This window comes from Dermacentor albipictus, chromosome 1, assembly GCF_038994185.2.
Source record: "Dermacentor albipictus isolate Rhodes 1998 colony chromosome 1, USDA_Dalb.pri_finalv2, whole genome shotgun sequence".
NCBI lineage: Eukaryota > Metazoa > Arthropoda > Arachnida > Ixodida > Ixodidae > Dermacentor > Dermacentor albipictus.
Window position 1 is genome coordinate 426239147 of NC_091821.1, and position 14107 is coordinate 426253253.

The 14107-nt window shown below is 47.4% G+C and overlaps 1 protein-coding gene across 3 annotated transcripts in view; it reads left to right on the forward strand.

Moving 5' to 3' along the window:
* The window catches only part of LOC135896605 (uncharacterized transporter YutK-like), a 37659-nt gene that overhangs the window by 11702 nt on the left and 11850 nt on the right, over window positions 1-14107 (forward strand). For all 3 annotated transcript variants that reach the window (XM_070536788.1, XM_065425069.1, XM_070536796.1), the window contains exons 6-9: window positions 1070-1282; window positions 5778-5939; window positions 10426-10551; window positions 13539-13678. In XM_070536788.1, the coding sequence (XP_070392889.1) occupies window positions 1070-1282; window positions 5778-5939; window positions 10426-10551; window positions 13539-13678 (641 nt within the window). The remainder of the gene's footprint in view (window positions 1-1069; window positions 1283-5777; window positions 5940-10425; window positions 10552-13538; window positions 13679-14107) is intronic.

The window sequence follows — 14107 nt, forward strand, 5'->3', positions numbered from 1 at the left end:
GAGTCGCAGCGATCGGCGCGATGTGGGAGGGCCAATGTGCGATAAAACAAAGCGCCGTCAAAATAGGCGCTTTCCTGTTTTACCATGCGTCTGCGGAGCAATGTCGGGCGCCAGTTATAGGTATGTTTTAATAGGGCGCACCCACCAGCGCCTGCGGCTTAGGAGCTTCATCAGCATTTTGTTGATCTTCCGCTTACACAATTCGTTTAACAGGAGAAGCTGCACGCTATTCCGGTCGGGAGAACGAAGCCGCTTCAACATAAGGCACATACCCACGCGATCGCCACCATCGTCAACCTCTTCATCACTACAAATTCTGCCACTTCCTTATACATGCACACTCAACAGTAGCTTGTTCTTCTGCAAAAGCAAATAGTCATCCAGGAAAAAAATTGTGGCTTACATAGTAACAACGAAACTAAGGTGTACAAAACGGAACCACCCCATCAACGCCGCACTAGCCGCACGCTCATACTTGCGGTGTTGTGCAGTGTCTCACTTACCGCATCTGCAAGCTGTCGTAAAGCCTCCAAGATTTTAAACGTTAAAAGATGGTGCACCTATTCTATTATCGAATAACAATAGGAAAATTCGAATATGTGACTTGCTTCCATGTTGTTGTTTTTTACGACGCAGGCATGCAGCAACTTTGCGCATCGCTGCGTCGGAAAACGCGTTGCCGCAAGCACATGGGAAAGCTGTCAGCGAAAATCACTCGGCGACGTGCGCGGCAGAACGATCTCTTTCACCCCAATCGCGTCATGTGAAACATCCTTATGGCAGTCGGGAAAAGTATCATGACGTCGTGGGTCAATTTGCACAGGCCTTGTGCTATCTAGGAGGCGGAGTCACCATCGGAGTCTAGCGGAGTCTAGGAGTCACCATCGTCGGTTCACTCTCGCCCCTTTCAATTGCACACGGAGCAAACGCCGCGGATTGCGCTGTTATTGCACTTATACTTTATAGAAAATATCATGGCGCTGCCGACGACGACGACGGTGACGGTGGAACTGCGCCTGGTGTGTCCATATAATTGTGCTCGCAACTAAAGTACTTGCGCACTGCTCAGGTCCCGTGGCCTAGTGTGGTGGGCGCACTGATAGCGCAATTCCTGTGTGGCCTCCTCATGGTGCGATGGACTCCCGGACTCTTCCATTGCCTAACCATACATGCTGGGGACGCCATCAACAGCACGTTCCGCGGTAGTGCCTTCATCTTCGCATACCTCGATGATGGCCACTACGAGGGACTTCCACGCCAGGCGCCCATCTTTGCGTTCCACGTATGTCACGCTCGTAGTGCGAAAAGACTCACCTACGCACTTGCTTAATCAAGCAGTTTCTTGATTTGTGGCCTGACCACATCGCGTTTGCCGATTCCTGAACCACTACTTCCTGAACATCACTATAAACTACGCAGCGATACAGTGTGGCTTGACAGTACTTGCAAAACAAACTACGATCACGCCTACGTGAAAATGTTTACGCAGAGGCATGGGTGTAGGGGCGGGAGGAATGAATATCAGTAGTCATAGTGAACGCATATATCCCCAAATTTGGTAAGCACAACAGTTTTGGTTCAAAAGCGATTCGCTGGCGATAAGCAATCGAACCCGCATTTGTAACGATATCGTTGTACTTAACCACACTGTACTAATACACCATAACTCAACGGAACACAAAGGCTCAAGCTTGCACATATTATCGGGCTGCTATATTTAGAATGCATCACTCGATGTTTGATGCAGAAACACCGGGTTCCCTCTTCACCACTGTTACTAAAACGGTTAGACAATAAACCAAAACCGTGTAGTGATATTCAAATGAAGTAAAACTTCTGCATGGTAAACAACAGCGTTCGGGCCACTCGCTGTATATTTAAGTGTTGCAAACCACACGGTGCTTAGATTGCGCGCTGTTGATCGTGTCTGAAAAGTATAAAATTGCTACACAGAGCAAGAACAGTTAACACTTCAAACAAACGTGCGTGTCCCCTACCTCTAGAAGTCGCACCGCTTCCCGCAGCAGAATGAAAGTCACACACATAAACATGTGTTGCCCCTTTTCGCGGAGCAGTTTCTTTTAGGGAAACAAGAGGGCGCTTTACGTGACACTCAGCCTCAGTGATAGCGCACGAATACGAAATCATTACCGCTTCCACCTTGATTCTGTACGATCAGCTGTCGAAAATGCAACTGAGTTTTCGCTCACGCACTGTGTTCTATTCATGGTGGATTGAATCATGTGGATTGAAGACGTGTGCACTAAGTAGCTGGCTGCGAAAATAGTGACTGGTGTATTGAGGAATGGAATGAATTTGTCTGGCCAAGTTCGCGGAACCCTGCTGCACTCACCGTACGCGTTCCCGGTACTTTGAGATGTATGGCTTCCCTCGAGGATACAATTTGCTCATCCGCCAGCATCGTTTAGCTAACCTCCAAATAAGGTGCTTCAGCCTCGGAACGTCGACAAGAGTGACTACCGCTCGTTCAGCAATGACAGAAAGAGTACTGCCGCTTCCTGTCTTAGTAGGCTTCGCGCACAGTATCTGCAGACATCTACGCCAAATAGCACGAAACATTACGCTCACTCTGTCGCCAACGTGTCAATAAGTGAATGGGCGCACACTTGAATATATGCGCGCCATACACGCACAATGAATGACCGACTGCAACAGTAGCGCGCGAACGGTCTAAGCTGAATGCTTCGTGACGGTTCACAAGAGTAAGCGAATTACTAGCGAAAATATGTCTTTGCTACAAGGTATTACGTTGTACAAAACAGCCACGTTTCAAGCCTTGCACGCAGCAAGAACAAATCTATCGGAACAGCGCGTACCCGTGAGCCACTAGGCAGAAAATATTCAGATAATGACCGCACCTAGGAAATTTACTGTTTCAGAAATGTGACAAGCCAGTGCTTCAATATATTGGCCAAATAATTAAGGTAGAATAAAACACACTAATCCTGATTTAATTCATGAGCGGAAAGTTTGGATAGCTTTGAATACATATTAAACCCCTCATTTAGAACACGCACCATATATACGCTGCCGGCACTGTTTGGGCATAGCCTAATCAGCTCCGAAAGCACTTTTGCATGCTCACTGAATCTGTGGCCAAAGCTTCGTATGGTCCATCCAGTCACCATGCACCATATCTCCCAAAACAGAAGTTCGCTAAGCCGCACCGGTGTCATACACACCCCTTGTAAACACGGAGGCATCGGACGCTGTTGAGGCAAGCAGTGAACGCGTCACCACGTGATAAAACATGGCACCGTGAAAAGGGTCAATAAGGAAGGCACACTGCTTGAATGTCGCCGATTACTGTACGTGGCTACGGTAAATCATTCAATGCAGAACACGCAAGACACGCAAAACAGCCACTGTAGGTGCTTCGGGTGGCAAAAAACTCGTGCAATTGTTAAAGGGAAGTTTTATTGTTAACGATGTTGTGTAGCATTTGTACTCTCTGTAAAATGTGTCGCGGTTTTGCCCGAAAGCAGATCGCCTTCAACATAAGGCGGCGCACGACCGTACAGGGCCTCGGAAAGTACGCAGTTGCTGCCAGAGTAGAAAGCCGCCCCCCGTATCTTTCCGCGCGGTCGCGAAATACGTAGTTGCTGCCAGAGAAAATCGCCGACCCCTTCCCTCCCTCCCATCCTTCCACGGCCTTTCACACGACGTAGGAAGGCGCATTGCCTTTAAGCTTTGTTCCCTTGAGCGCGCCAGATTGAGCCGCCTTCGTCGGCTCCCCTCGCGTACTCTCACCCGCACAGCATACGGCGCGCGGTGACGGTGTTATCCCCCTTGTACCTCATACAGAGCATCATGATGACAGTGACACCGACGGCAAAATTCGCATGGATTGTCCATATATTTATTATCCCAGTAAAACATTACGGCGAGAGTCTAGCATTGTCAATCCGGAACTACTGCGCAGTTCCGTTATTCCCACACACCTTCCGCATGCGTGATAAATGAATCTGAGGGATATGTTCTGACCCCGTTCAATGTTATAAATGTCAGTATTTCATGTGGGTCCTAGACAACAACCGTGCAGTATGATAATGGTCAAACAAGTGAGGTGTATCAAAGCTTAGTTTTATTTGTTGAATGCTTTTGTTTGTGCTTTAGACAGCACAAAAGCTTAGAAGCTGCCGTCTTGATATTGCCAGTGCAATCTAGTAGCCGAAGCTCTCTATAAAACTATTCACTTTATTAAAGAATTGATGCCCTTCAAGGCGTATCGTTGCTGGAGTAAGAGCATTTGGGTTGTGTTTGTTGTATCGTTGTGCCATTTCGTACAGAGCCCAGCCCGTAACCAGTAGATCTGTAATGGTGCAGGAGCCCCCTCCTAACGATGTCGCAGGGACAGAGGGTGGTGGAGAACAGGAGGGCTGTCTTTGGCAGCGGGTAGCAACGCAGCAACTGAGCATCTTTTGGGTCTGAACTTTCAGATGCCCCAATGCGCTCGAGCTACAGCATGGGCCTGCCAACCCGAGTAGTTACTTACAAGTACGGCTTCGTGGCGATGTAATGAAGGGATATCTACAATGGAGCGAACGGACATCTTTACATTGCTGCGCATTGGCTAATTTCGCAACCTCTCAAAGCCTTTGCTAGTTTATGAATTTTAAGGTAATGCTTATTTAGTCCTTCAAAATGACATTTATATAAGACATAAGTTTGCGAGAACTACGTTTGCGTCCAAGGTCACAAACGCGCCGCGAAACTCAGTTGCACATGAGTATGCATCCCTTGCATCGGCGCTTTTGTATCGGTGATAAAAGGGACGCTAAAGGCAAATACTAAGTCAACGTCGACTATTAAAACACCATTCTGGCAACCTCGCAGAGGTTGTTTAGTGCCAAGAAAAGACTTAAGTGACAAGAAAATTGTGTCCGCATACCTTTATCACAATTCCAATCTCACGTCACCAGCAAGGAGTGGTGCCGTTGCATACGCCATCACCGCCCTTTACTGCCGTTGGTGAGTAGAAGTTCGCCCGACAGACGGAGCTACTGCATTTTTCCCGCAAAACACAAACGCGCAGCCACGGAGAAACCGAGCCAGGACGGTTCGCCACTCTTGATCGGGTGGCGTGGACCATTCCAGAATCCCGAGGCGTTACATGGACGTGCCACTCTCTGCTATATGCAGTTTGTGTGGGTTTCGTGAGCAAGTGAAACAGCGCCGCACTACTCTAAAACGAAACTACTGCATGAAAGATTAAAGCGCAGCCGGCGCAGAGTGGAGAAAACGAGACCTTTCGACAGCCAAACCGTTGTACAGGCAGCTCGCTCTTCTTCTCGCTCAGAAGGGTTTAGGGACCCTTTAAGAGAATGGAAGGAATTAAAAAAAAAACAAAAAAACATCGATGTTTCCAGAAATATTGGAACAATGGACGGTGTCAATGCGAAACATGTCATCGCATCCACGAATCCCGAGCAGCCGTTATTGGACACTACCTCTTCCAACATCGTTTCATTACAAGTGTATACTTATTAGATTTCCCGAGAGCGACTGACGTTGTTCACAATACTTCGGGCCCAGCTGATGACCGCACGTTGGCGTTTTCGACCGCGTCAGTTGTTCCTATCCCCTTTCAAAGTAAACTACAGATCCCAGCGACTTCAACGCCCGATAAGACCGTGCCTGAAACTTGCGGACTTACAGTCAACCACTTTTATCATGCTTCCTTTGATTTGATGGAAGTGCCTACGTTTTGTAAGGGTGCACTTACCCCTTTGTGTGAACACACGGCGTCTTTTCAGATTCTTCCAGTTCTGCTGTTCTTCAGCTTCCTGCTGTCGGTGCTGCACTACTGCGGCGCTGTGCAATTCGTAGCCGTCAACATGGGAATTGTGCTGAGGATGTTCACGAGACTCTCGACGCCTGAATGTATCTCTTCATCAGCTACCATTTTGGTAGGCCTGGTAAGAATGGTGCTCGAAGCTCCACCATTAATGTATTACGGTACGTACAGGTCGGTCCACTCGTAGAAGGAACACGCGAGCGCGTGGATCATACTTCGCGCAGCGCCATGAACGGGAAGCAGCGGACCCTCTTAACAGTGGACCCATCTGTACATGTAACTAGCACAGTCCCGTGCAAATACAGAGAAACCCTAATCATCATTCTTGTATGCCTGTGTGGTGCACATCCAAAAACAAGAAAGGGGCTGACATATGGAATAGCACACTGTGGTATAAAGTTTGTAAACAGGGATAAAGTGCCTCAGACAGGCTGGCCAACGTTTCGATAGGAGGCCCTATCTTCGTCAAAGGCGGCTTCGTCATCCTCGGCGTGTTAGTTTTAAAGGGTTAGTGCAGTGACGTCACGTGCTGGTGTTGTCGCTGGCCGCTGGTTTTAAAGAGAGAGATTACAAGAGGAAACAAGCGCTGTCGTCTGACGTCTGTGAGCTTCATTCTCAAGACGAGGGGACAAGAGCGTGAGAGTGGGCACGCGGGGAGAAAAGAAAAGAAATAGAAGCAGAACAAAAGGGGGGGTGGGGCAAGCCAGGGCGGCACCAAGACAGACAAAAAAAGGGGGGGAGTGAAAGAAAAAGAGAGAGAAAAATGAAATCTTTAAGAAATACGGGGGCTTGGGAGCGTGTTGGCGATGCGAAAGGTTAGGAGGTATTCAGGGGGAGTCGTTGGCGGCATGTTTTTGAGGCATAAGAACGGCCGGTCAAGCGGTCAGTGCGCGAGGGACACAAAAGACACAAAAAAGAGAAAACACAGACAAACACACACAAAAAAACATGAGTTCAAAGTGACTTGAGTAGCATAGTAGTAATACGTCGAGTACTTTTGAAATAGTTAAGGTGGCGACGAGGAGTCTGCAATGCAATGTATGGGGTGACTGAAAGGCAGCGGCATGGTCTTTCAAGGGGCACTGCCCCACGCGCTGAACGTAGGTGTCGTTACGGCGGCATCCAGACATGGCGATACTCTGGGTTGAGGCACCGAAAAAGGCATATTGACTTCGGAATGTGTTGTCGAGGGGGTTTCAAGAAAAAAAAGGATTAGAAAATGGGGGGGAGGGAAGGGAGAGGGGGAGGGGGGGCCGAAACCGGTATAACAAACAGGAGGGTGACGCGCGCAGAAGCGGGCGGGGGCAAGTGTACATGGAAGAAGGGGATCGTACAGTTCGTATAGACGTAAAAACCTGAAAGAGTACAATAAATTGAGTAGTAGGCAGGAAAAATTTTTTTTCGAAATGGAAGAGTAGGTGACGTTAAGAATGAAAGTTGGCTGGTGGCCTAATGTGTTTTGTGTATTGTTTGATGACATGAGAGTTTCAGATTTAAGTTACAGGTTTTAAAGATTCTAAGTTGCCGCGTGCCAAATTAATTCCTGTCGGGTGCAGGCAATTAAACTTGTGTATGAGGTATGATTCCGTATACTTCCTTTCGCGAGGGGAACGGAAATTTGTTTGTAGTATATAGAGCCTTGCTTTGTCAAACATATGTCCATGTTTATTAAAGTGGCTGGCTACTGCTTTGGGTAAATTGTGTTTTGTGTCCGCGCGGTGACCATTGAGTCTTGTATTAATTTGTTGTCCAGTCTCACCTATGTATTGTTTGCTACAAGCGGCGCATTCTAGACATTAGACTACGTTGCTTGATGTGCACGTGAAAGCCAAAGCTACCTTGCGTGTGTAATTCGGCGCTGTACTTTTTACTGTAGTAGTAGAAAAGTACAGCGTCGAATTACACACACAAGGTAACTTCGGCTTTCACCTGCACATCAAGCAACGTAGTCTACTGTCTAGAATGCGCCGCTTGTAGCAAACAATACATAGGTGAGACTGGACAACAAATTAATACAAGACTCAATGGTCACCACGCGGACACAAAACACAATTTACCCAAAGCAGTAGCCAGCCACTTTAATGAACATGGAGATATGTTTGACAAAGCAAGGCTCTATATACTACAAACAAATTTCCGTTCCCCTCGCGAAAGGAAGTATACGGAATCATACCTCATGCACAAGTTTAATTGCCTGCACCCGACAGGAATTAATTTGGCACGCGGAAACTTAGAATATTTGAAAGCTGTAACTTACATCCGAAACTCTCATATCATCAACCAATACACAAAACACATTAGGCCACCAGCCAACCCTAATTCTTAACCTCACCTACTCTTCCATTTCGAAAAAAAAATTTTCCTGCCTACTACTCAATTTATTGTTCTCTTTCAGGTTTTTACGTCTATACCAACTGTACGATCCCCTTCTTCCATGTACACTTGCCCCCGCCCGCTTCTGCGCGCGTGACCCTCCTGTTAGTTATACCGGTTTCGACCCCCCCTCCCCCTCTCCCTTCCCCCCCCCCTTTTCTAATCCTTTTTTTTCCCTTGAAACCCCCTCGACAACACATTCCGAAGTCAATATGCCTTTTTCGGCGCCTCAACCCAGAGTATCGCCATGTCTGGATGCCGCCGTAACGACACCTACGTTAAGCGCGTGGGGCAGTGCCCCTTGAAAGACCATGCCGCTGCCTTTCAGTCACCCCATACATTGCATTGCAGACTCCTCGTCGCCACCTTAACTATTTCAATATTACTCGACGTATTACTACTATGCTACTCAAGGCACTTTCAACTCATGTTTTGTTTGTGTGTGTGTCTGTGTTTTCTCTTTTTTTGTGTCTTTTGTGTCCCTCGCGCACTGACCGCTTGACCGGCCGTTCTAATGCCTCAAAAACATGCCGCCAACAACTCCCCCTGAATACCTCGTAAGCTTTCGCATCCCCAACACGCTCCCAAGCCCCCGTATTTCTTAAAGATTTCATTTTTCTCTTTCTTTTTCTTTCACTCCCCCCCTTTTTTTTGTCTGTCTTGGTGCCGCCCTGGCTTGCCCCCCCCCCCCTCTTTTTTTTCTGCTTCTATTTCTTTTCTTTTCTCCCCGCGTGCCCACTCTCACGCTCTTGTCCCCTCGTCTTGAGAATGAAGCTCACAGACGTCAGACGACAGCGCTTGTTTCCTCTTGTCATCTCTCTCTTTAAAACCAGCCGCCAGCGACAACACCCTCACGTGACGTCACTGCACTAACCCTTTAAAACTAACACGCCGAGGATGACGAGGCCGCCTTTGACGAAGATAGGTCCTCCTATCAAAACGTTGGCCAGCCTGTCCGAGGCACTTTATCCCTGTTTACAAACTTTATACCGTGTGGTGCACATGAAATTTGTCGCGCATATATTTTCCATATGTTTTTGTATCCAATTTATGTTTTTATGCGGCGCATATATATGCGTGTTTATATGAATAAGTCGTGTTTTATAGCCGATGAACTTGTCCCGTATTGTAGATTTTGAATACCTACAATTTTTCTTGCCACTGTCTGCTTTGAGTATTATTTGTTTGCCTCAGCACATGTTCGCCCGATTAGGAATTGAAGAGCCAGATTTGTGAGTAACTGTTCTGGAATTTACTGTGCTTTCACCGTCACTACAACATGAGTTTATGAGCACATATATATTTTGGAAAATATCTGAAGTTGTCGTTTTACAGCGAAGCTGTTAGCCTCTCGATGGTCGGCATTTTTCGTGTCCGTCCGTGATCAGAAATTATCATACTCATCAATGAGTCATATCCCCATGTGCAAGAAAAAATGCACTGGCTCATCCCCCTCGTAATGCAGAGACTACAAGCACTCAGCAAAGTGAAGTGAACAGTGTATACATTGAGTGGAATCACGCATGCAACGTACAGGATAGTGCACGTTTCAATAAATAACAAGCTCGAAACAAGCATCTATTATCATGAGCAGTAAAACACGTTGTGGGGGTAGTTGGTGCATAGCTTTCAATAGAATGAGCGCCAAAAAGTGACAGCACACAAGAAGAAAACCAGACAGGTCAAGCGCCTTGTCCTGTCTGGTTTTCTTCTTGTGTGCTGTCACTTTTTGGCGCTTATTCTATTGAAAAATATTATCATGAGCAATGGCTCATACCACCGTAGGGCAGAGGATACAAGCCCTAGCAAAGCGAACAGGGCCTGCATTTATTAAAATAAAACATACAGCACACAGAACAGCATGCGTTTAAATAAAAAAAAAACAAGCTGAAACAAGCATCCGACTCATAAATTAAACATTGTGTGCCCCCCCTCGACGGTTGTAGTGGTGGGTTTGCAACAGCTTCGCTGGACGTCCGCTTTCGCAGAGCCGGGATGGCGAGTGATTTTTTTTTTACAATATACAACGAAACATAAGCTTGCTGATAGAGAAACCACACTCAATCAATATCTACTGTGCCCGTCATTTGCTGGAAACTTTAGCATGAAGCAATAGCGGGGTTCCAATATGCTGAGGGAACCATCACTTTTGATACCGTCGTAGTAGTAATCGTAACGCAATTTCGGATGCCCACCCAAGTGCTTGTTTCCGTCTTTTTTTTATGAACACAAAGCCAATGGCCGTGGCGTTCATCAAGCCTTTCATGAGCGAGATGACACTCTCCGAGCTGCACTGTATCATGGTAGCAGGCTACTGTGGACAGCCAGCTGCCACCTTCGCCATGATATTAAAAGTTTGGGTGAGTGTGAAAATTACAGCAGTTTGGACGGCAGAGTAAAGTAGAGCTGATTGCAATTTTTGTCTTCATTGCGTGTACTCCTTGTGGGCTTGGTGCCAAAAAATGCCCTAATTTCTTTTTTACGGCCATGCTCCAGTGAAGAACATGTTGTACCACAAAAAATTGCGGCACCCTGCGTATTTCTCCCAATTCAATTGTACGCCTCCACTGCGTATGAGAAGTCCGCGTATGCTTCCACCTATGAGTATCTTATTCTTGTAATATTTGATTATCCTCACACAATACGTTATTCACTCTGGAATACGACTCGGTCTTTTACACAATTCAATCCGCAGTGGCCATTCTATTTGTCTTTTTGTTTTATGAGGGCTCGACATGTATTACCCTTCTTTATTGCAAGGTATCGACGCCCTGCAACATTTTTTAGGCAGCTTGTGAAGTGTATTTGTGAATAGAGGGCAAGAGTAAGGTCACCTTTTACTGCAAAAGTTATTTGACTGCGATCCGTTCATGCGAATTTACGCCATCTCCTATGACCAGCCCTTCATCCCCGCGCCCTTTGCTCTCGCGCCTTCAACGGCTTGCGCACGCGGAGGCTCCTGGGCGTTTCCCGCGACGCTCTCCGTCCACTGAACGTCAACGTGGCGCGCAGTTTAATATTCGTTTTACATGTTCATCTGAAGGCCGCTAATACTCGTTCTGGCACTAACATGACTTGCTAAAATCTGAGGTTATTTCTGAACTGGCGGCTGTGTTGCCGCAGAGTTCACGCGCTCCGATCCGACAGTGAGCTCCTTTCACTGTTTACAGACACAAGCCCTGGACGACTTTCGGTTCTGCTCACCGTCGTAGCCCGCTAACTCCAGCGAGCCAGACAGGCATTGGCCGCTATACCGAGCAGGAGCCGGGCGTTAAAATCTAAGCCCGCTGATTTTCAACACTTTTCCTCTGTACATAACGACAATTTCACAAGTCAACGTTACCGCAATTTATACGAGAAATTTTCTTATTGATACTAAGGCGTAATGCGCATGTCTTTTATCTCAAAAGTTAAAAATAGGCTTACCGCACAGTCGAAGAACTTAAAAACATGCTTTGTGTTCCGTCGCAGCAGGCTGATGAGGCCTGTGACCGGAAGTTCGTTGAGGCCACCCTCTCGCTGCTGTTATCGCACGAATGTAACCGTCAACTGGTGCGGCGATCGAATGTTGAAGTCGCGTAGCTTTTCTCGGTGGCTGACTTGCGTAGTGTGCCACGCCAGTGTCCATGCGGACTCTATGGTGAGGACCCCGCCTAATGGACTCCGTAGTCGGCTGATATGGACTTCGACTTGCATGCTCACGCGTCATTGCGCAATGCAACGCGAGGTGTCCATGCTCCCCATCTGTGTTTTGTGCGAAGGCGGCTGACCACAAATCTGCATGGGATTTTTTAGCGGCTGGGATGCTAGTACTGCGATGCACTCTAAAGGCGCTTGTAGGAACTGCGCGTCTCGGAATAACTGATGCAGTGCTTTTTTTTGCAATCCTCGCCTTTACGGTCAGCAAGCGCACAATGGCGCCGAACTTTCCTGTCCACTTTAGCAACGCAGTTTAGGAAGCAGGAGCCACAATACTTCAAAAAGAACTGCAAACACGACCAATACACAAAAGAAATGAATAACAAGGATGGCGGCAGTTCCACCTGCGTTCTGAGTCAATTTAGACGTGCACAAACTCTACGCACATAGGCAAAGTCACATTGGGGCAAGCAGACGCACACTGCGGTAGAGGTCGTTGAAACTACCGCGACGGCATAATCTTGCGCTGAGGAGGAGCAGGCCCAGCGCAAGAAATTGATTCGCCAGTTGATTCAACCTTTATATGTAGCCGCGTAGTCGGTGCTTTGTGTTATGCAATTAGCTTAGTTTTTAGAATTTATAGCAATGTGTCCGAGCATGCTACATGGCTGGCTTCTATCGGGAAAGTATCACACCTGCATTGCGATTTTCTTAATTCCATCGCCTAGTTTACTTAATTGAAAGTCCTATGCGCTATGCTCGAACAGAAGACCTCATTTAGAGCGCAGTTTTTAGGTTCCCGTTCCTGCGTTGAGCGTCGGCGTAACCGAGCGATCGAGCACCGTGAAAGATGAAAGAGCGAACACGGAGCGCAGCTGGCGAGGAAAGACTGCGAGAGTGAAGAGAGCGCGCAGAGGAAAGCCTGGGAGGAGAGTACGGCGATACAGCGAGGAGGAAAGCAGAGTCTCGCACGAGGCGTGGTTTGCGGCGGCGACCAGACATGCGGCGAGCGCGTTCACCGATATCTTATACGGAATGAAAGCGCTGGCGTGGGCTTCGGACCCACCGTGCATTCACTACTTCGCCTGCGCCGCCCAGGCTAGAGAATGAGCTCCGCGCGACCTACGCGTTCCCTCCCGTGCTCACGCTTTCTTTTTGAACAGTGAGCGACGCAGCCGGTGGAAATACTTCGACTGCCGCTGCTGCTAGCAGAGCGGCTCGAGCAGATGCCCAGTGCCACCACCGAGAGGACCCTGTCGTTCGAAATCACATTCTTTGCGACAGTATATCACAGATTCAGAACACTAAACACCTGCGCCTAAAATTCGCCTTAGGGAGTAATGTAATCGTTGGCGGGTTTTTTTTCTCACTGATTGCATTTTTAAAGCTTTGAGAAAGCGTATGAAAAATGCATTCACTATTAATCGACGAATAACTGCGACAACCAGTGTCTGTTCAATGTACTAGCACGCCTTTGCCCCGAAGCGTGTGGCCATTACATCCTGTTGTCGCATCTCGTGAGTACATTGCACGCGTGTATGAATAATTTGAAATTGAAATTGAAATTGGTGTTCGGGCTGTTGGTTTTATGTAAAAACATTCCCGCTCTTTTCCTGCGAGAATAATATGTCAACGTTAATAACGGCGCTTCTGAAGTGGGTGGTCATCGCACAAGTATTTATAGAATGCACATCGATCAAACGTTCAGAACGCGGCACACCGAAATGGCCACCACCTCCTAGCGGCGAACCTGATGTCTGTTCCTGCTGGACTCGGAATGGCCAAACTGGTGCTGCCCGAAACGCAGAAGGCTCCGCTTGCAAGCGCGGCCACCAAGCCGCTCGTCAGGTGAGCTTTGACGAAGTATTAGTGGGAAAATTTTGCCTACTTTGTAATTCTTAATAGGATAGCTTTCAACCCAAAAATTATGCTGGGACACCTCAACTCCTTTAGAGCACTGCGGCTACATAACTACGCTGCTTTTTATCTCTCACCAGGTGAAAACATACGCCAAGTGCAGCGCCACATCTTGGGTCACGTGATGGGTTATTTCTGTTGCATAATTGCGTGATTCTATGTCATAATTTAAGATGCTTGTCCTTAATGTTAGTTCTGCATTTGAACATTTTTGTCATGTTCTAATGTAGAAAGTCTTTGCTTTCTGTTTTTTTTTTACTGCTGCTGAGCAAATGTATGGTTTGATCGACCTAGTCAGGCATAGTTTACCTGCATTTAGCCCTTTTAAACCCAGGCATTCTATGTCTGAATAAACTGAAA